Source organism: Erigeron canadensis, chromosome 6 (assembly GCF_010389155.1).
Source record: "Erigeron canadensis isolate Cc75 chromosome 6, C_canadensis_v1, whole genome shotgun sequence".
Taxonomy (NCBI): domain Eukaryota; kingdom Viridiplantae; phylum Streptophyta; class Magnoliopsida; order Asterales; family Asteraceae; genus Erigeron; species Erigeron canadensis.
In genome coordinates this window covers 313,511-335,989 of record NC_057766.1, presented here as the reverse complement: position 1 = coordinate 335,989, position 22,479 = coordinate 313,511, and the positions used below count along the sequence as shown (strand labels likewise).

General features: G+C 33.8%; 3 protein-coding genes across 3 annotated transcripts; 1 reads left to right on the top strand and 2 right to left on the bottom strand.

Moving 5' to 3' along the window:
* The first annotated feature begins 7,826 nt into the window (after positions 1-7,826).
* LOC122605601 (disease resistance protein RUN1-like) lies at positions 7,827-9,882 on the top strand. Its single transcript, XM_043778561.1, has 2 exons — positions 7,827-8,482; positions 8,795-9,882. The coding sequence occupies exons 1-2, from the start codon at positions 7,977-7,979 to the stop codon at positions 9,618-9,620; spliced, it is 1,332 nt and encodes a 443-aa protein (XP_043634496.1). The 5' UTR covers positions 7,827-7,976; the 3' UTR covers positions 9,621-9,882.
* Positions 9,883-15,812: 5,930 nt separating this feature from the next.
* Positions 15,813-20,207, bottom strand: LOC122602935 (disease resistance protein RPV1-like). Its single transcript, XM_043775547.1, has 4 exons — positions 19,254-20,207; positions 18,668-19,012; positions 16,896-17,756; positions 15,813-16,580 (listed from the first exon to the last, which is right to left on the bottom strand). Exons 1-4 carry the CDS (start codon positions 20,190-20,192, stop codon positions 16,053-16,055), a joined length of 2,673 nt encoding a protein of 890 aa, XP_043631482.1. The 5' UTR covers positions 20,193-20,207; the 3' UTR covers positions 15,813-16,052.
* Positions 20,208-20,651: 444 nt separating this feature from the next.
* On the bottom strand, positions 20,652-21,140 carry LOC122602934 (disease resistance protein Roq1-like). The gene has a single exon (XM_043775546.1). It carries the CDS (start codon positions 21,138-21,140, stop codon positions 20,652-20,654), a length of 489 nt encoding a protein of 162 aa, XP_043631481.1.
* Between the last annotated feature and the right edge of the window lie 1,339 nt (positions 21,141-22,479).

Sequence of the window (22,479 nt, the reverse complement as noted above, 5' to 3'; positions counted from 1 at the left end):
GTTCTGGGAAATTGCTTGGGGAGGTTAATCCGTTAATGCTACAATTATTGCCCTTATTCCTAAGGTTAGCACTCCTAGCAAAGTGTCAGAATTTAGGCCCATTGCTTGCTGCAATGTAATATACAAGTGTATTAGTAAAATTCTGACCAACAGAATTCAAAGTGAACTGGCTAATATTGTGCATATCAACCAAAGTGCCTTTGTCCCTGGAAGGCACATTCAAGATAACATTTTGATTGCTCAAGAGTTGTTAAAGGTGTATAATAGAAAGAATGGGCCCAAGAGATGTGCAATGCATATAGATATATAGAAAGCTTATGACACTGTGAGTTGGGATTTTTTGGAAAGCATTTTGAAGAAATTTAGTTTTCATACTGTGATGATAAAATGGATTATGACTTGTGTGAGATCTACTAAATTTTCAATAAGCTTAAATGGTGAATTACATGGGTATTTTAAGGGTGGAAGAGGGCTTAGACAAGGGGACCCCATCTCACCTTATCTATTTACATTGGTTATGGAAGTGTTTAACCTCATCATGTGCAAGAATATTCAGGAATCCAGTGAATATGGATATCATTTTGGGTGGAAGGAGCTTAAACTCTCCCACATTTGTTTTGCTGATGACTTACTGGTGCTTTGCAAAGGTAATGTGGGTTCCATTAAGGTGGTTAAGAACACTTTGGATGAATTTGCAAAGGTATCTGGGCTTACTCCTAATTTAGGTAAGAGTGTTATTTTCTTTGGTAGTATTAAGGAGAGAGATAAACTAGATATGCTGCAAATACTTCCCTTTAAATCTGGCAAACTTCCTATTAGATATCTTGGGGTGCCTTTACTGGCTAAAAAGTTGGGGGTGGTTGATTGCAAGGTGCTTATAGATAAGGTCAGGAATAAAATAGATTGTTGAAAGAACAAAATGCTTTCCTATGCAGGAAGAATTCAGTTGGTTGCTTCTGTGCTCTCTTCCATGCAAATATATTGGGCTTCTGTAGTTCTGCTGCCTAACACTATTATTAAGGAACTTGAGAAATTATTGAAAGGATTCTTATGGAATTCTGGTGGTCTTGCTGTGGGGAAAGCCAAGGTGGCTTGGAAAGTTGTTTGTAGGCCAAAGAGTCAAGGTGGTTTAGGTATAAAAGACTTGAAAAAGTGGAATGAAGTGTTATTAGTGAGACAATTTTGGAAAATTCAAGAGAATAAAAATTATGTGGGCAAAATGGGTTAACACTGTGAAATTAAAGAATGTGAGTATTTGGGAGGTGGATGAGGTTAAAAATGATAGTTGGGGTTGGAAAACCATGTTGAGCATTCGAGATTTGGTGAAACGGAATGTATTTTATAAGATCGGTGATGGCAAATCTATCTTTATGTGGTATGATAAGTGGAGTGCAGAAGGTCCTTAAGTACTTTCATTACTAAAAGAGTCTTGTATGATGCTAAGTTGGATGCAAATATTAGAGTTAGTGATATGATGAATGAGGGGCAATGGATGTGGCCTGATGGATGGAGGGATAGATTTAATTCTCTAAATGCTATTACTCCTCCAATTTTACATAGTGGTAAGGAAGATAGAGTTGTATGGGTTACTAGGAACAATCTGCAGGTGGATTTTACTACTAAACAAGTTTGGCAAGACTTAAGAATTAACTGGCCATGTGTGCAATGGAAGGATGTAGTTTGGTTTAAACAGTTTATTCCTAGACATGCTTTTGTGTTGTGGTTGACTGTGCAGGGGAAATTGATGACTAAAGATAGAATTTCAAAATGGAAGCATAGTAGTCTGCAATGTGTTCTTTGTAAGGTTGGAAACGAGAGCCATGAACACCTCTTTTTCAACTGCAAGTACACTGAAGACATTTGGAGTAGGCTAAGGAGTTATAGCTGGAATATGAGGGATCACAATAGGCTGCAGAATATTCTGCATGATAATGTCATGTTAAAAGGGAAGAATATTGGAGTTGTTGTCAACAAACTTCTCATTGCTGCTGCTGTGTATTTCATCTGGCAAGAAAGGAACCTCAGAATTTTTCAAGATAAGGAAAGGAATGAAGAGATTATTTGTAACATCATCAAAGAAAGAGTTAGAAATCAGCTCTTATCCATTAGCGTAAGGCAGACTAAAAATGTGCTAAAAATAGGAGCCCAATGGAAGTTGAAATGGGAGAAGTGCAGACTGGTGGCTGATTGATTGTTTGGTAGTTGTCCAAAATTGAAATATGTGTGCGAATTGGAATAGTGAGTTGTGCAAGATGAAGTTACTTGGTCCAATTCTAGCATATTTCGAGTTTGTGGTGTTTCTGTGCGTATGGTGTTTTGGAGTATCTTGATTTAGTTTGTATATTTTTTTTTGGTATAGTTTGTATGTTTCTGCAAGCTTGCAGTAGAGTTTTTGTTGCTTTTGTTTGAATGAGTTTTGGGCATGTCCAAACTCTTTTGATTTTATTGTACATATTTTGGATTGCAATATAATTCACAAGTTTAATTAAATTAAAAAAAGAAGAAATCGAAAGGCCTTCACCTTTTTTCTTTCTTTTGTGTTTCTGCCTTTTTTCTTTCTTTTGTGTTTCTGCCGATTCAAGAAAAAAAGGGGGAAGGGAAAACTTCCTCTTTTTTTTCTTTCACCTGTCAACTGAACCGAAATAAAGAAATGGTAAAGAAATTGATACAAATAAAGGGTGTGGTCTCTTTCAATTATTAATAAAGGATGGCCAAGAAAGACAAAACAGAAAAGGAAAAATACCTTGTTTCCTTGTGGCTGCCGTCGAGTTAAACAAAGAAAGAAAGACAAGGGGAAAAATTCTAATTTCTTTTTCTTTGTGGCCTGCCGATTCAAACAAGGAGGAATGAGGTTAATTGAAAAGTTATCCTAAAGGAGTCAGGAGAACGAAAGAACTTAAATAAATAAAAAAGTTATAGTGTACACGAAGTAAAACATTTTTTTTTATTAAATGACGTGAAAATGGTTAAACATGTTATAATGGACAAAAAATGTTTTTGGGCTTATGTGGCACTGGTAAACATTGTTGGCTAATATATGTATATATATAATTTTTTCTCCCCCCTGTTTCTCTTTTTTTTTTGTTCGACCATGAATCCATCTTCATCATTATCCTCTGCAGCTACCCATCGGGGAAATCCATTTGTTGTTTGTTATTGTGGAAAGAAGATGAAGTTGATTACATTGTGGACAAGTAGAAACCCTGGCAGGCGATTTTTTCGTTGACCCAATGTAAGTTTTCAACCATATTACTCGATTAGGGTTCATGTAATTGACAAAACGTTTTATTTCATTGGTTTAATTGCCAGGTGAAAAGCAGATTCTGTACTACTTTCCAATTCATTGATGAGGAGTTGCCTAATCAATACTACAAAGATCTTATGTTTGATCTTCACGCACAGAGTGTAAAGCAATTGAAAGATGTGGTGGTTGAAGAAGATGAGCTGATTTCAAGAATTTCGAAACCCAGTTACTTTGAGAAGATAATTTAAGGTTTATTTGGATTTGTGTTAATGTTTTGCATTGTCAAAGTTGTTATTGTTATAAACTAAGAACAAGAAGTTGTAAGGGTTTCCTTTTGATTAAAATGTAGTAAATACTTGTTTTAAACAAATGAGATACGAAATGTACCTTAGGTGCTTTCTGTCTCCAATGAGTGTCTGGTTCATAAATTGGAAATTGCATGTCATGTTCAGGAGGTGGTTCTTAGGGATCAACGCATTCAACCTGATTATCATCTCTCTTCAATGCATTGATAAGTTGAGTCATGAATTCATCATGCTCTTCATGTATGATTGTCCTTTCTTGACTACTAGAATGGTTGTTTGCACCACCAAGTTTTGGCATATTGTTAAATTTAGGTATCTTTGCTACGGGATTACCTTTTCTCAGTTCCATAAGCTCTTTCTCTCCTTCACTCAAATGATCAAGTGAAGCAATTAAGAGATTCTGCTTCTGAGTCACTTGGTTCATAGTCTCCATCTTCACTTTCACTATAATCACCATCTAGCTTAATGTTCCTATCTACATGATGCCTACTAGACTGACCAACTTCAGGTGTGCTAAAACCTTGTTCAGATTTAGACTGAACATTATCATTGTCATCATCAGGTACTAGCTCATCTTGTTCTAAACATTCGCTAGCCTCTTCACTTGCAACATTGTTAATATGTTGATCTACGTCTATGCTTATGTGATCCACATACACATTCAGTGTGCCATAACTCTCAGCCACATCATAGAATATATCTAAATCATTTTCATTAGTTAACTTCATCAATGTCCCCAAGTCATCTGGTGTATAGAGATAGTACACCCTTTACAGGATTTCCTGTTTTTTCTTCAATTTTGATTTTAAAATCGTCTGAAGACAGTCTATGTACGTTAAAACTAATAGTTGAACCACCACCATAGAATATTGTATTTATTACTTTAGCCCATTAAAAATGCAATAAATTATAGATTGTGGCATATGTTAATGGGAAAGCTTAGGTAAAACATGCAGTACCTATCTTAAGTAAGTATTAATGTAAAATTCAGGAGGTTTATGTATGTTTATCAAATTTAAAGATTTAATTTATAACTTTTTTTTAACATAATAGTACGTAAGATAGGTAAAGTCATATAGTACGGATCATTTTCCCAAAGTTAATATATATTAAAGAAATTGTGTATTTTGGTTTTATATTTTACTTCTAGTAATAACTAGAGCCGACAATAACAACCCATATGTAAATTATTGGGAAGATTTGGGTGACTTTTCAAAAAGTTTGCGTATATTTGGATGGCGTGAACTATCTTAACGGGTTCAAATGGGTAGATAGAAAACACATGTTGCGGAACTCCGGGTCCAATTGGGTGACTTTTTATAAAATTTGGGTATATTTGGGTGATGTTATCTAAATATACAATTGTCTGCTATTGGCTACTGCTACTGCTTGCTGCCATATATGTATGATAAAGAGAGAGAGAAAAATTTATGGCGGTGTGGGAAGAAGGAAGATGCACACGTGTTTTCCTAATATCATCGATCACCATCATATGATTTTTTTAATATTATTCAATTAATCAATGTTAGTTATTACAAGTATTATTATTATTACTAGAATTTAGACTCGTGTCCAACACTGGTCACGAGACTTACGACATTAATATTAAATATTAATATATGTAACTCGTAAAAGCTTATAAAGTAAAAATTAAAGATATAAGTAGATACTGAGTGTTCAATTCAAATACAACAACTATTAAAATCTTAATATATTTACAATAAATTTAATTTATTTTTACATAACTAATTTCATACATATGATAGAACGATATATATTAGTTATTATTTTATTGGATAGATATTAGCTATTATTTTATTGGATATATATAAGCTATTATTATTTATTTATTATATTCAAATTATTGGGTAAAAAGTATAAATTTGTGATGAAAAATAAAAAAGTATAAATTAAAATCAAAATTGAAAACAAAAGTCAACATTAAAAAATCATAATTATATATATATATATGATAGAACATATTATTGGATATATATTAATTATTATTTTATTGGATAAATATTAGCTATTATTTTATTAGATATATATAAGCTGTTATTATTTATTAATTATATTAAAATTATTGGGTAAAAATGTAAATTTGTGATGGAAAACAAAAAAGTGTAAATTAAAGTCAAAATTTAAAACAAAAGTCAACATTAATTAATAAATCGAGAGTTATGATTGGTCGATAAGTTATTAAAGCAAATGTGCTTTAATATAATAAAAGATTATTATTAATTAATAATAAATATGGATTCTGTCAGTAGAGAGAGAAAGAGTTGCAATAAGAGTATGGTTTTGTAATTTGGATGTATAGGTTTTATACATATGTCTATTACTTTATGAAAATTATTACACTTTTTCATAACATTTTTCAACACACACTCTCTTTCTCATAAAAATGTCCATATGTGAAATAACTATTCTATCCTTAATAAATTAGTTAATCCTCTCTCTTTTATTTATCAATTCAAACATCTTCATTTAAAATACCTATAATACTCTTAATGAAGTAATTTACAACTAAAACTCATCAACTTTTAAAATAACTACATTACCTTTTTTACATTAATTATTTTTACAATAATAACCACACCGCCACCACCTGTCACACCACCACCATTACCAGCCGCCGCCGCCGCCACCAACACCACCATTGTCGCATTGTACGGGTAAAACACTAGTAGAAACTTCATTTTTTGTTTTTATAAATCTCTCAGGTAACCTTCCATTATACCGTACTAATTATATATTATTATATTCTATAAATATTATTATAGTATATAAAATAAGGCACATACACAACACCACATATAATTAGCAAATTCACAATTTTTAGAAGATTAAATTCACAGCTTTTGATACCTTATTTAAATTTAAGATGCACGGTTATTTTATAACGAAGGTGTCTGCTCACGAGTTGCGGCGGTTAAACGGTGACGATAATACAAAGCAGTGAGGGAGGAATTGATATGCGTGTGTATAAATAGGAAAGAGAGAAAGAAGTGACTATGTGTTACATCTTGATAGTGTGTTTGTCTAATTCTGTTTAAAGTTATAGAATTAGAGGTAATGTGTGAATTAGAGGCAATATGGGGATATTGAAAAAAAATGCTTAAATTACTTAAAATAGAATATCAATATGTTTTATAAGGGTTTATAGAAAATATTAACATTGTTTTTATAAACAATAGTGATGATTAAAAACAACATATAATTAAGCTTATTTTTGAAAACCCGTTTTGACCCGAAATCGTTTTGGCCCCACCTGTTTCGACCCTTTTTCATAACTACCCATTTAGACCCGGACCCACTTTGAACCGGATTCATTTTGACCCATTACCCGATCTGATCCGTACATTTTGCCACCTTTAGTATAAACATTATAGATTTTATATATATTGTTATGCTAACTTATAAGAACCAGAAGACTATTTCTTAGAATAATAAAATCAAAAATATTTTAGTTAAATATTATTTGGAAAAATCATTTAGGGGGTGTTTGTGTTTGGGTTTTCAAATTATATTATGCGTTTAAAAACTGCGTTTTGAAAAAACATGTCCCTACCTACTTTTTCAAAACTACGTTTTCTTTCTAATTAAACGCAGATAATCACTTATTTTGCCAAACACATTTTTCAATTATTTACGTTATACAAACGCAGTAATCAGATAATCACTTTAACCCCGTTATACCCAATTATACTTTATTTTTTCTTTCTATAACACACCATAATAAATGACTTTAGCATAACAAGATAATTGATGTGTTTGCTTCCATTTACACACAAATTTTGACCTACAACTAATGTATCATTACTGAGTTTGGTCACCCTTATCTTAAATTTCTGGTCACGTCACTGACACCGCCACCGTTACCACCGGTCACCAGCGCATTATGTTGCTACCCATCTATATAATTAAAGCCATTATTGTTCGAGAAAAGGATGCCGATCAATACAATAAAGTGGACTGTTTATGAGGACGACAAAAATCATCGTCGTTTGGGCAACTTAAGGACATATATAGAAGAGTCACTCAATAATGTTTGTATTGTCTTTGGCTCGTATGATGCCGGTAACAACTTGTATTTGAATATACTAGTTTTAATTACACAAACATACCATGCGTCCAACAATTGTATTTATTCTACTCTTCCCTTGTTTTTTCTTTTTGCCTACAAATTGCAATTTAGTTTAGGGAATTTAAAATTTAAGATTAAAGAAACCAATCAATTGTGTGTTAGCTAGCATAATTTCCTCACATCGTGGGTCAAAGGTACTTGCATGTGGAACCAGAATTGAAATACTTAAGAAAACTACTCCTTAACTATCCATTTCTAATTTTAAATGGTTTTCTCCATTCTCTATCAAAAAATAAAAATACATACTTGTTACCTTGATAACTAGATCAGTATTTTTTTTATGGCAAGTTCGTCTTCAAAATCCAATACTAGTAGTTATAAATGGTCATATGATGTCTTTGTGAGCTTTGGATCAGAAGACCATATCATTAAAAGCTTTGTGGATTTTCTGTTTGCCGATTTTAAACGCAAAGGCATCCGTGCGTTTAGAGAAGACGAGCATGTGCAAAGAGGAGAAGAAAGATCAAAACAAGTCTATCGAGCCATTGAAGAGTCACGGTTTCTGGTACTTGTCTTCTCTGCCAGCTTCACTTCCTCACCGTCCTGTTTGCAAGAGCTTGTAAAAATCCTCAAGTGCAAGGAGGAGAATCATGACAAATATCAAATCCGCACAATCTTTCACAATGTTAACCCAGAAACGCTTCTTAAGCAAACAGAAAGCCATGTTGAAACCTTTAGTCAATATGATCAATTTTTAGAGTCAACAGATGAGGTGCCCCATTGGAGGGAAGCTTTGACCAAGGCTGCAAACTTACCGGGATGGGATCTTGACGAAATGGCCAACGGGTAATTATCACTAATTACTGCTATTAATAATATTTGTACCTATATTTATTTTATTTTTTCATTTTTTTTCAACGCCATTTTATTCTATTCTTACTCAGACAAAAGTCTGGGATCGATGGAACCCAGAATTCTCGAAAAACTCACTATTAACCTACCCCATAAATTTCGGTAGTGAGACTCGAACCCAGGTAGATCCTCCCAATGGTCAAATACCTTACACTGGGCCACCTAACCCGAAAATGTTTTGGATATTTATTGATTTCGTGTGATCATCGATCTAATAAAAAGTACTCCACTGTTTTTGATGTGCAGATATGAGTCTAAGTTTATTGATATGATCTCAAAACAAATCTTCAACGAGTTAAATGATGGACCCTTACATATTAGCGAAAAGCTAGTTGGAGTACATTCGCGCGCAGAGCAATTGGACTTGCTGAGCTTTGTTGGGCTGAGTGATCAGGTTCACATGATCGGGATATGTGGTGTGGCAGGTATCGGGAAGACTGCAATTTCAAAAGCTATTTACAACCGACTGTATTCCCACTTTGAAGTTTGCATCTTTTGCGAAGACGTGAAAGAGTTTGTAGAAAAATATGGGATGGTTCAGCTTCAAATGCAAGTTATTGAAGACGTCACAAAAACGGAGAGTAAAATAAGGACGGTTGGTGAAGGTAGTAGTGTGATGAAAAGAATCATGGCAACAAAACGGGTCTTGCTAGTTCTAGATGACGTCGATGAAATGGAACACTTAGAAGCTCTAGCCGGGTCGCCTTGTTGGTTTGGACAGGGGAGTTTGGTTGTAATAACTGGAAAAGATAGACAATTACTAATTGCACATGGAGTGGAAAGAGTGTATGATGTTGAAGTTTTACATGATGATGTAGCTATGGAAGTCTTTAGTCTCTATGCCTTTAACCAAACGGAACCAAAAGATGAATTTAAACCGATTTCTGAAGAAATGGTTCCGTATATGAAGGGTCACCCGTTAGCACTTAAGGTTTTGGGTTGCTTTCTTTTTGGCAAGGGTTTATGTGAATGGGAAAGTGAATTCAGCAGACTTCAAAGGTATCCTAATGATGACATTCAAGAGCTTATTTCACGTTTTTCGTTAAATAAGAAACGAAAGCCTGCAGAGTAAGTTGCGGGCAATACATTTAGCTCGATAGCTTCAAGTTTGTAGCAAATCATATATAGTTAAGGAGGTGCCTTACGCATGTGTTCGTCCCTCTCTCAAGGACGAGTCCAACACCATCGTCCCTGGCTCGTCCCTCTCTCATTCGTCCCCCCACGCACGAATCGTTTGAGGCATTTTTTTTTAAAAAAAATTCCAATGGCTAGTTTGTGGTTTACACTTTTGGTCCCTTGAAGGTTTAAATTCAAAAAACATGTTTAATCTTTTACAACTTCGGTCCCTTTTATTTATCCTTTTATTTCTAAATCATACTTCCAAACACACAATAATTTAAATAAATTCATTTTATTAATAACAAAACACATTACATAATAAAAACACTTTACATAATAAAAATACGTTACATAAATAAAAACGCATTACATAATAAAAACGCATTACGGTTAATTAACTACTCACGACGATCCTCTAGTGACATACTTCCTATGCCATGGTGAGCGTTTAGGTCGAGCCACCATTGGTCATGTTTTGGCAATCTGACATCTTCGATGATTTTGTCTTTACCGCAATAATCATGGTACAATTCGGCCCAAGTACACTGCTCTCCCAACGTATGACCGGCATCAAAGACATCCTTGATTGCAGGCTTGATCCTCATAATCTCCTCCTTCAAAAAATAAGAATATTGGCCTTTATGCTTCGAGATCTCACGGTTAGGAGCCTGTATTTCCTTTAACATGACCTCACAATGTTGCATTTTTTCCCTTAAACATTCCATAATCCCAGATATTTCGGTTTGAAGGATAGTGTCTTCTTTGATATCAGCCATGATTAGTGTCTTCATCTCATCCACAATCATGCGAGGTCGGTGAACAATGTTTGATTATGACGCCATTTGGATATGAAGAGTGAAATGGAGATGGAAATTCGATTGTGAAATAGAAATGTGAAATGAATTTGGGATGTCTCTGGAATTGTGTTGGAATCGTGTTTATATAGTGAAATCAATGTTAGCCATTTAGGGACCGAATATGTAAATAATTTGAAAGTAGGGACTAGTTCTGGAAATAAATTTGAATTTGAACATTGGAGGAACGTCGTTTACTTTATCTATATATAGTATCTTCTTCATCAAACATTCGAGACCCAAAAAACAATCCAGATTTTCTTTATCAAATATCACGTTCTCACAACCACCATTGACTGTCAATTAGGTGGAAGAGAGCATGGTGGCCGATATCCTAGACCACGTAATGTTTTAAGAGGAAATGGTGACAGTTATGTATAAGCTAAATGACAAAAAAAAAAAAAGTGTTGAGAATAAATTTCTATTTTACAAGCAAGGGAATGTTCTGATCTTGAGTGACAATATATAGATCGGGAAGGGAAGATCGACAGCCTCCAAAATGCAATTGAACAGCTAACAATATCAAATAGTTTAATTAATTGTAATGTCTTTTTATATTCATGTAGTATTAATTTCTAAGTACTTAAGTTAATTTTAATGTCTCTTCATTTCTAGCCGTTAACTTTTTTTAAAAAAATATAATGGTGTTTGTGTTTTATTTTTAATGTCAAATAAATTGTGTGTTTTATTTAGTTTTTGTTAAATATTGGAGGAATAAAAGTGTAAAGTTGGATAAAGTGTAGAATTAAATAAAAGGTGAGTCCAAGGTTAGTCCTGGGTATAAAGTTGGATTTAGAAGGATTAGTCCTTAAATGTTTTTTATAATGTGACGCTGACTAGTACTAACCATCTAGGGAATGACTCCTGACATAAGGCATCTTCTATGTTCAATGTTCTCTTCATTATTGAAGATGCATGTGATCATATATAATTTTCGATTTAACTTAAATGGCCGACAAATGTACGTACATTTGTTGATACAATTATCTTGATTGTTTAAAGATTAATTATAATTAGATAGCTAGCTAGAATTTTGTCTACATTAAATTAAAATAATAACATAAAAGTTGCAGCTAATTAAGGTTGACAGCATTCGGCTCTACCAACCACCGCACGAAAGCATAGGTGACCTTTTTGAATCAACAAATACCCGTCTGCATGTGGTCATGATGCACTCCAATTTTATGAATTATGAAAGAGAAATTAAGCCTAATATGTCCCTCACATAGTCACATTTTGCTATCTAAATCAAGCTCATACCTAATCCAAGATTATATAATTAGTCTACATGCAATCAAATCATTAATTCAAAAGTCATTAGAAATAATATTACAATTATCCATTTTTTAGTTAGCATGAACAATTTATAAAACTTTGTCACGTTTTTTGTGTGTAATTATATTGAAGTAGAAATTTATTCACATTAAAAAATGTAAAGTTCTAAAAGTCCACAAATTTAGTTGCGAACTTTCTTATTTAATTTGTCTCACCACTTTTGTTCATACAATATATCATAGTTAGTGTGGAAAAATTGATGTGACAAATTAAATGTGAAATTCATTAACTTCACATTTTTTTAGTATGGACTAATTTTTACACACTTTTAGTTCAATATAATTTACACCCATAAAATTATGACAAACTTATATAAATTGTTCACGTTAACCATAAATGTGAATAATTACAATATTATATGTAACTTAAAATATTTAAAATTAAAAGAAAAAAAAACTTAAATCTAGATCACTGATCAATAATAAATCTTTTAGACCATAATACTTGTGTTCTAATGAAACAATAAATAAATAAATAAATTAAAAACACTAAAATGGCTTTTTTTTTTTAAACCACTATTAAATCTAAAATTCGTTCATTTTTATTAAACGAAAACAAATCTAACAAAACGTTCACAAGCAAAAAGCAACTATCATAGTTGATGACTAAATAACTTTCCCTTCTTTTTGCTCGTAGAAAAGCTAGAGCGACCGGAAGCTTCGTTAATTACCAGTATGCCCGATTACAATGTACGTTCTTTCCATTTTATTATTTTTTTTTTTTCAAAACGGAGAAATATGAATTGTTTCAAAGATGCTTAGTGTGTGGAGCATATTTATTACGTGATCATAACGTTCAACTTTTATGGGGTCCTTGATAACAAATAATGGAGTGAATGCCCATATAGAACAGTTGATTAACATCATATTATCTCATTAAAACTTTATGGTTTGAAATATTTTTTGATAAAGATCATGTTATTTTGAACAATTAAATTAATTTTGATTTTTCTTTAACATAATGAAGTTATTTAGATGTAGATATGGTAATTAAGTGGAAAGGTAAAAGTAATTTTCTTATATCTGAAATCTTGAAACTTAAGACAAAATTTATATGTTTAAGTAGTATAGAAAAATCATTGAATAACATATTCTCCAAGAATAAAAGCTCATAAACTTTTTGAAAATTAAGTCACTTTTCTTATGCATTATAAACGAGTAGAGAGATATTCTATAGGTGTTTTTTTTTTTTTTTTAATAAAAAGGAAAAGAAAATGAAAGAAATAAAGCCAAAATTTTTTTATTTTTTTTCAACTTAATGTAATTAACTTTTAACTTTCTTTTTATCTTTCATTTTCATTTAACTTGAAAATGCATATTATGTATATAATTTTTTTTTTACTATCATATCCAATCCTTTTTATCCTTATCTTTATTTTAGACTCGAGAATGTATATGTACACGTCAAATGTTTAAGATAATAGTCAATGGGGTTGGTGGTTTATTGATAAGGTTTTTTATTTTGGAATGATCCATCTGAGTTCAAGTCTCACTTCACACATTTGAAGCGGTGGAGTAATAAATTGTTTTCAAGAGTCAATAGTTTCATCTCAAACATCCGTGTAATTTAAGAGTAGCGTAGAATAATATGCCGTTAAAAAAGAATGTTCAAGATAATAAGAAATTTCTAAATATTTAATTGACTAATAAGTATTGAAGATTTTATTTATTATAAAAATGTTTATAAACAAACTTTACAAACTCATGTAGACCAATTAAACAATAAAAGAGAAAAAAGGAATGAAGGATAATTTTATTGGTTTACAATGATGACAAGTAAGTTTATAAAGTTTGTATATTTTTGTTGTAATCATAAAATTTTTCTTATTATAAATAATTTAAATAAATCTATTTAAAACAACAAACTATGATACCATTACTCTTAGGCAGGAGGGAGTGGAGCTCGGATAGAATTCGGGTCAACGAAACCGATCGGCTACATCACCACAGCCGATCTCGTAGCAGTTGGGTAGACAACATCGGGTACCAATTCGGTTAATGAAGCCAAGGGTTGGGTTGCAAATAATCGACCGTTTAAAACAAAATTTCATTATAAAAAAGGTCATGAATTTACAGGTGAGAGACTGATGAAGAAGACAACCACATACTTTTAAATATATAATATTAGTATCTTTATGAAAGTGGTACACTGTTAGTTAAATTTTTTTTTAAAAACCCTTTATAAATGTAAAATATGCTTTTATCTAAATTTGTTTTAATTTATTGTGATTATTAATAATATTTTTAGCTAATTTGTTTTTTATGAAAAAGAAAAAGAAAAAAATATTGAGTAAGATTGAATATGTTATGTCATGGATTTAGGTAAGATTTAAGTAGGATTGAATGATTATAGTGGTAGATTTGTGTTTAAATGGTCAAGGTGGGTTGCGAGAAAATGTAATATGTTTATGTGGAGGTTTATCATGGATAGGCTTCCAACTTTGGTGGCATTCAAGGCTAGAAAGGTTTCAATTGGTAGCTTGGAGTGTTGTTTTTGTGATGGAGTTGAAGAATCAATTGAACACATAATGTGTTCATGTGATCTGGCTCTTGAGATCTGGCATAGGGTGGGTCGATGGTGTAAGGTCAGACCGCTTTTTTTCTTCTCTATCAAAGACATCTTCGAAGTACATAAACATATGGGATTATGCAGAAACGCAAGAAAGATAATTAAAGCGGTTGTTTTTGTGACATGTTGGTATATATGGAAGGTAAGGAACGAAAAGAGATTCAATAATGAAGCTATGAATGTATAAAAAGTTTTTCATGAGAAAGACTACAAGCTTCTTATGGCTTAAAAAGAGATGGAAAAATTGTAACATTAGTTGGCTAGAATGGAATTCCTTTAATGTTTATATGTAATTACTTGTACTATAATGGCCACTCTTCATTTTGAGAGTCGGCGATTTATGAATAAAATTTATTTTTAAAAAAAAAAGAATAGTTTTAAGTTAGAATGGTAGTAAGTTGGGTAGAGTTGGATAAGGTAAGATTTAAATAGGATTGAATAGCTTCCACTCTTTAAACTACAAACATTTAGACGGTGTTTCTAAGAATCTTTTGTTGACTTTTTATTGTATCTCTCGCAAAGATAAAATAGGCTTTTTAAATTACATTGCATTTTGCATTTATCTATCGAATCTGCTGCATTTTGATGTCATAGTTTACTAAATCAGTAGGCTAAGCAAAGTCAACTGTAATTGTATTGACTTGATGATCAATGATCAGATTTTAGAACTAAATTGAATAACAATAGCGAAATACATCCCGGGGATTTTCCTACCGGGTCGAGCTAAGAAAAAAAAAAATTGTCACTAAGGATGAAAAGGAAAGGAGAGGAGAGGAAAAATTATAAAGTGCATTCTTAAGATTTTTTGGAAAGGAAAGGAGAGGAGAGGAAAAATTATAAAGTGCATTCTTAAGATTTTTTTAAGTGTGGAAAGGAAATGAGTGAAGAGGATTAGAGGGAAGAGTGTAGTTGTTATTTGTTTCAAAAGTTTTCCCCTCATTTTTGAAGTGATTGGGAAGAAAACTTCTTCGCTCTTCCCTTCTTTCTACTCTTAAGTTAATTAAACAATACAGTGCAACGTATGAAACATATAAACAAAAACTTTAAAAAATAACGAATAATATTATGAATTTTCTAACACTTTATGCCCCTAAATAAAAGGCACCAAACGGGGGCCTTGTTTGCCCCCTACTTCCACACTCCGCCTCAAGTTGAGTGTGAGACGACATCCAAACTCCTAACCCCTCGAGAAAAGTTTATGATATTGATCAACATAAACAACCTACTCTTCAGCACAAACATATGTTAGATGAATGATACTGACTTCACGTTGATCTCGCACATAATGACACTCGATCAATGTCAATATGTAAAATCCAATAACGAAAAGTATAGTAGGATTAGCAGCTATAGTATGTACTGCATCCTGATTATTACAACAAAGATCAACGAGGCCGGAGTAATTGTAACAACCAGTTACTGCACAGCAGGCCAAAGCCATAAATACATAATACGTAGATCCCTGATTATTGGTTTACATGAAAATGAAACAAAACAAATATTTAAGTTCGAGCATCTCGAGCCGTATAGTAGATGATGAATTTGTAATATGCATGCTTGTTTGTTCCTCAATCACAAACTCAACAAACCTGAACACTCCCGGTCTAAATGAACCAAAAACACGAATGTTACACATGTCGTTTAGGCTCGTGATCTTCAAGTGAGGGAGGAGGTAGCCATTGAATCATTCTTGACCTACTACCTTCTTCTTGCTGTTCGTCTTCCTCAAACACCAGTCTTGCACCACACATTTTCACCATACAATCTGCACCATAAATATCAAAGGAAACCGTAATGAAATCCTTGGCTTTCTTCCAATCCGGTTCAGATTGATGGTAACTCAGCAGCATCTGGTCTGACTTGATCCCTATGTTTTCATATTGAAATATTGAATCTGGTATGGGAGTCTCGACGCCAATGGGAGTACCATCAAAGTTCTTGAATCTATATCCAATTGATCCGTAGCTACTCTTGCGACCATTGCGATTTCTAGAGGTAAAAACAAGACAAAATGCTATGCCTTTAAACTTCTCATAGCACCACTCTGGAGGTAAGTCCAGCCTTACACAATCTCCCATACTTTGATTGGTAAACCAGTCAGGAATCCTACTTCCTGGAAGCAATACACTCACTATCTTATACGGATCAATGCGTCCCTGTTAAACAAACATCACAAATTAACACATCATTTTGCTAATAAAAAAAAATAACAGGAAATGTAATTTCACTTTTGTCCCAAGGTAGGTAATGTACTCTGTGAATTAGTAGTAGACTCTCAAAATTTGTTACAATACAACTAATTCAATCACCGGCTCAATTAGTAGACTCTGTGAATGTTCTACCACATAAACAGAAAGTTGCATTGCCTATATTAATTGGTATTTTATAGAGTGCATTACCTACCTTGGGACAAAAGTGAAATAAAGAAACATGTATGTATATATCGTATGTGGTGAATGATTGGGGGCAACCTGTGGCAGCAACATGGTTACCAGACTTTCAACTGATTGATTCTCAATCACTTTTGTGCAGTTGGTGAGGTCGAAGCACTGAATGCTACTTTTGTACAGGGATGAATTCACGGGCAATTCCCTCAATGATATGCAGTCCTGTGCCTCAACTAATTGAATGTTCGGTGGAAGTTCTGGCAGTGCTTCCATCTTCTTACACCCGACCAGACCAAGTGTTTCAAGTTTATAAAGTTTGGCGAAACTAGGCAACCTTGTGAAATCGTTCCCGCTCAGGTTCAGGGTTTCAAGCATTGACAAACTTTCAATGCCATCCAGGCTGGCCTTCGTTATGTTGCAGTGACTAACATCAATATCTCTTAAGTACCTCAAACTTGAAAAAGATGGCAATGCCAAACTTGGTGGACGGTGCGTATTTCTGTGTAAGAATGAAGGCCAGAGAAACGAACCCAACGCTTTATTTTCCATCTCTGCTCCTCTTCCAAGTGAGAGCACCTGAAGGTTTTGAAGAGACAATATAGAAGAAGGGAGTTGGTCGATGCGAGTGCCATCAGCATGAAGCTCCACTAGCGCTCTCATTTTACCAAGTTCTTCAGGAAATGCGTCCAACTTTTTGCAACCAGAAAGATTAAGAACTTGGAGAGATTTCAAATCATTGCACTTAGGAGGGCTCACAAGGCTTGTACAGTTTCTCAAATTCAAGACAACGAGACTTGCAAGTGTTCCAACAGATGGATGAACTTCATTCAAATTCTCACAACCATCGAGTACCAGCTCTTCAAGATTCGGATATCTAGTAAAATCTGGTGTCTTTGTTAAGTTATGACAATGACCAAGATTTATCGACACTAACTTCATGAAACCCTGTGTATAACAATAAAAACGAACCAGCTTATAACGAATGAAGAGGCGGTATAATGGGAGTGTTGGACGAGTTAGATAATTGTCAAAATTGGGTTTGAGTCAGAACTGGTAGGTTCTAGTAATTGTCAAAACGGGATACAACTAGTGGGGATAATTGGGATATTTACATTTAAATTTTTACTAGAACATTTTAAGAAGGTTGTATGCAAGAAAAATACACTTTGGATAACTTTCAACCCATTTGACGTGTTTCCTTAGATAATGGGTTGGTATAATGCAAGTAAAGTAAAGTAACCCCCAATGTCGTTTTCCATGGGTTTTGGGTCCTAATACCATCTTCAACGGTGTGTGGGGGAGGTTGAGATGTAGACATCCTTACCCCTACCAAAGGTAAGAGAGGCTGTTTTCAGGTTTTACAAAAGGTAGAAAAGGACCTCCAGCCTTGCTGGGCATGACGATCAAACTCTTGACCTCTGTCTCCAGAGGCAAGGGCTCCAACCAGTACTTGATCCAACCCAGTTGGTTTGATGGAGCCAGGTCAGAAATGGTAATTATATTAGTATGCATCAAAACAAGTTAGGTTTGGGTCGACCCACAAATAAACTTTTTGTTCATTTCTTTTTATTTTTATAGAAAACTGAATATAAAACATGCATTAAATATGTTTAGAAACACTATACATTCAGAATAGAATCTGTTTTTTTTTTTTTATAAAACAGTTTTAAATGGTAGTATGCTCTTAAAATCCCTTAGATAACTTGTCTAAGTTGCCCCATCTGACTTGTGTGAGGTAGATCATACTCACAATCGACTCTCACAATTTATCTGGACTGAAACTTTTAAACTTAACAGAAGATATGCAATAACATGTCAAAGCGCACAATTTATAGGCTAGATTATTGTAGGTATACCTGTGATCCGCTCCAAATTTCTTTTATGTAACTATAAGACAAATCAAGAACAACAAGGTTTTCAGGGTAGAACGTTGATGGTAAATGCTGGAAAGGGTACCCGTTCCAACAAAAAAGCCGAAGTTCACTGGACAATAATGCAAGCCTTCCAGAAGTTGCTTTCACCTTCGTTTCTACGCCCATTTTACTCTCTCGTATTTTGCCATTGGCGTCTCTAAGGTTATTCCAGTTGCGAATATAAAGGTTTAGTAACCGTAATTTGTTCAACTTTGCAAAGGTTTCACCAGAGACATTCGTTTCTGTAAGCGAAACATCCAAACACAGGCCTTTAACAGATTCAGTTCCCTAGATATTAGAGAAAACAGTCAGTAATGTATTAGAAATCTGGTGTGAACTAAGCATGCTTATAATGAGGATATGAAAGCACATAATCTTAATAAACTTTTGAAAACATTAATATTAAAAGTAAAAAAAAAAAAAACCCAACTTAAACTTTAGATAGATTTTAAACACTATACGCATGTTTGATAGCAGTTCAAGAAGCAAGTTGGATAACAAAAAAGGCAGAATAAGTTGTAATGCTCACCTTATCCTTGTTTAACACGGAAAGCACGTCCATTGGAAACCATAATCTGCTGCGTTTTCCTGGCTCTTCAGATTCTTCATGTACAATTTGCCAACCCATTTCTTGGACCAAATCGTGCATATACAGTCGATCATTACGAACTGATATTAATGACTTGTCAATAAGAATTCTGATATTCGTTGCAAAATACAAATCACATGCATCTAATATTTTCCTGACGTAATCTTTCTTCTCCCCTTTAAAGAAGCATGAAATGTCAAGAAAGATATCCCTTTGATCATAATCTAGCGCATCATAACTTATTCGGAGTACTTGCTGTATTTGTGAATGAGGGTATCTCTGAAGCTTTTTCAGCTGACTTTCCCATTCCTCTACAGTTTTCCCAAATAGGAAACTCCCCAAAATCTTAAGAGCAAGAGGAAGTCCCTTGACATAGTTAACTACCTGGTTAGAAAGATGTATAAACTCTTCGTTTGGATGTTTGGTTCTGAAAGCATAACGACTAAAAAGCTCAAGAGCTTCATTATCATCCAAAAGATCAACCTCGTATATCTCTTCAACTCCATGAGGACTGAGCCATTGTCTATCTCTACCAGTAACAATAATAATACTTCCAGGACCAAACCAAGAAGGCGATCCGACTAGTGCTTCAAGTTGGTTGTAATCATCTACGTCATCTAGTACAACAAGGACCTTTTTGGTCAGCATACTTCTCTCTATTATGCCGATACCATGACTTACGTTACGTATTTTAAGATTTCTGACATTTGTAAGATCCTCAAGAAGATTTGTCTGGAGATGGACTAACCCAAACCGTTTTTCAACCCCTTTAACATCTTCACAAAAGCTGTATGCATCAAAATGTGTATGCAGTAAATTGAAGATAGCTTTAGCAATTGTTGTCTTTCCGATTCCACCAATACCACATACGCCTATCATGTGTACCTTCTTTGAATCCACATATCGCAAAAGGTTCATTTGCTCTACCCGTGTGTATAAGCCCACCAAGTTGTCACCAACATCTAAGGGCCCATTAGTTAGCTTAAAAAAAACCTCCTTTGAGATTGTTTCTATTAACTTCGGCTCATGCCTACAAAACCGACCGTATAAAAATGGTAGCAATAAGAGTGGATAGATCTACAAATAGTGTCATGAAACACAAATACATCTCGAGTCTATATATTACTAATATCATTAACAAAACTATAACCAACTTTAAATGAGAACAAAATTACGATGATTTTAGCATTGTCCGGCAAAAGTAACATGGCCTGTGAATTTTATTTTATTTTTTTCTTATTTTGACTTGGGTGATACTTTGTGCAAAATTTGGGTGACCATACTATAGTAGGTATGTTTTCCAATACTAAATTAAAACAGAAACAAAGGAATGAATGATTACCAATCGGACATAGATTGCAGGTTCCATCCAGATAAGCTGGATGCCGATTTCAGAGCTTCCTTCCATTCCGGGATCTCTATTCTTTTCAAAGCTTCATGTTTCACGAATGCTTCTTTGTAGCTACCACTTTGATCAAGCACCATTTCGGGGGTGACATTGTAAAAGAGTGCCCGAACTTCATATCTGTCGTCTACCTTTTTGCAGTTGAGGATCTTCACAAGCTCCCTCAGACACCAGGTTGATGAAGCATAGTCATGTGAGAATATAACTATCAAGAACCTCGACTGTTCAATCGCTTGGTAAAGTTCAGATGATATCTCTTCTCCTCTCTTTAACTCGTTATCATCTCTGAACGCATAGATTCCTTTCCTTCTGAAATCACTAAAAAGATGATCCACAAATGTTTTGCGGATGTCTTCTCCTCTAAAACTCACAAATACGTCGTATTTCCATCTACCACCAGAATGTGAAGATAATGATGCCATCTGATCGAACAGACTGATATTATTTAGTCACTGCTCCAACTGATGAAACAATATACAGCTACCTGCATATGGTAAGATGTCAGAACATAAATTTGCCATCAGAAGTGACTATATATAAGATATATAATGAAAAAAAGAAATTAATAAGACAGACCTTGATTAATAGATGCTTTTGGTTTCTGATTCTTTTATAATTTTTCTAGTGTATATAATATATGTCATGATCAACCATGAAGAGTACAGATTAATGATCAATGAAGGATAAAGTCAAATTAGACAGAAACAGGGAATTTCAAGAGTTGACATTCTAGAGATGACTTTTTTCCCAATTAGTAATATATGTTACATGGAATGGAATCTTAAGATTTTATATTTTTATTAGATAACTAATAATTAATATGTTATGCGTGGGAATACAATATGGAGAAGGCCAAAGTCAAGAAAAAGTTATTATTACCGAAAGAAAATAAATCTTTTTTGCATTGGCATCTTTTTCTTGTCCTTAATTTGCTAGTATAACTTTCGCATTTACACACATGTGTACATTTGGAGGATTTTACACTAATTTTCTGATTGCATAAACCAAACCAAAAATACATTATAAATAGCTAGACTTCCACTGCCACATACTTGAAGCAACAAATTTTATTGTAAACTTATCATAATCTACGGATACTTAATTCATGTAAACTAAAATGCCCGAATAACCCAAAAACAGATTAAAATCAACATGCATCATTACCATAAACTTGCCACGGTTCGTAAACTTCAAGTATAGCAGTTTCTTCGTCGTCATTGTGTGTTTCCATTATAGGTTCCCCATTCTTTCTAAAAGATAGAACCCTCTTAGATAATAAACTAGGTCTTTGAATGGTGTATAGGTTTGTGAACGATTTTGTGACAATATCTTCCATCACCCAAACGGTACAATTGTCTGTCATGCGGCCGCTTATGTATTCAATCACAGCAAGTGACTCCCTTATCTTAGACAAATTCATGTAAAAGGGGTGATCAAAGAATAACGACTTTGGAATTCTACTCTGGAATTAAAGTCAGGGTGATCAAAGTCATACTACAAGCACACCAACCCAAAAGAGCAATCAATTACTACTCTAGACATAGTAAGCCGTTTATTGAGACGCTGGGCCTTGGGAGTAAAGTCTTGCTGATAGAAAGTGTCGACGTCATCAAAAACTGTAACACACTTGTCATCGAAAATCATGACATGACGGTTTGGTGAGACGCGGAGAGACCTTGGTGGGCCTTTGCACCAAGCAAGTAGACGGTGTGGTTGCTGGCGGTGAGTGTTGTGACGGCTATGAGCTTGCCGATGTAAGAA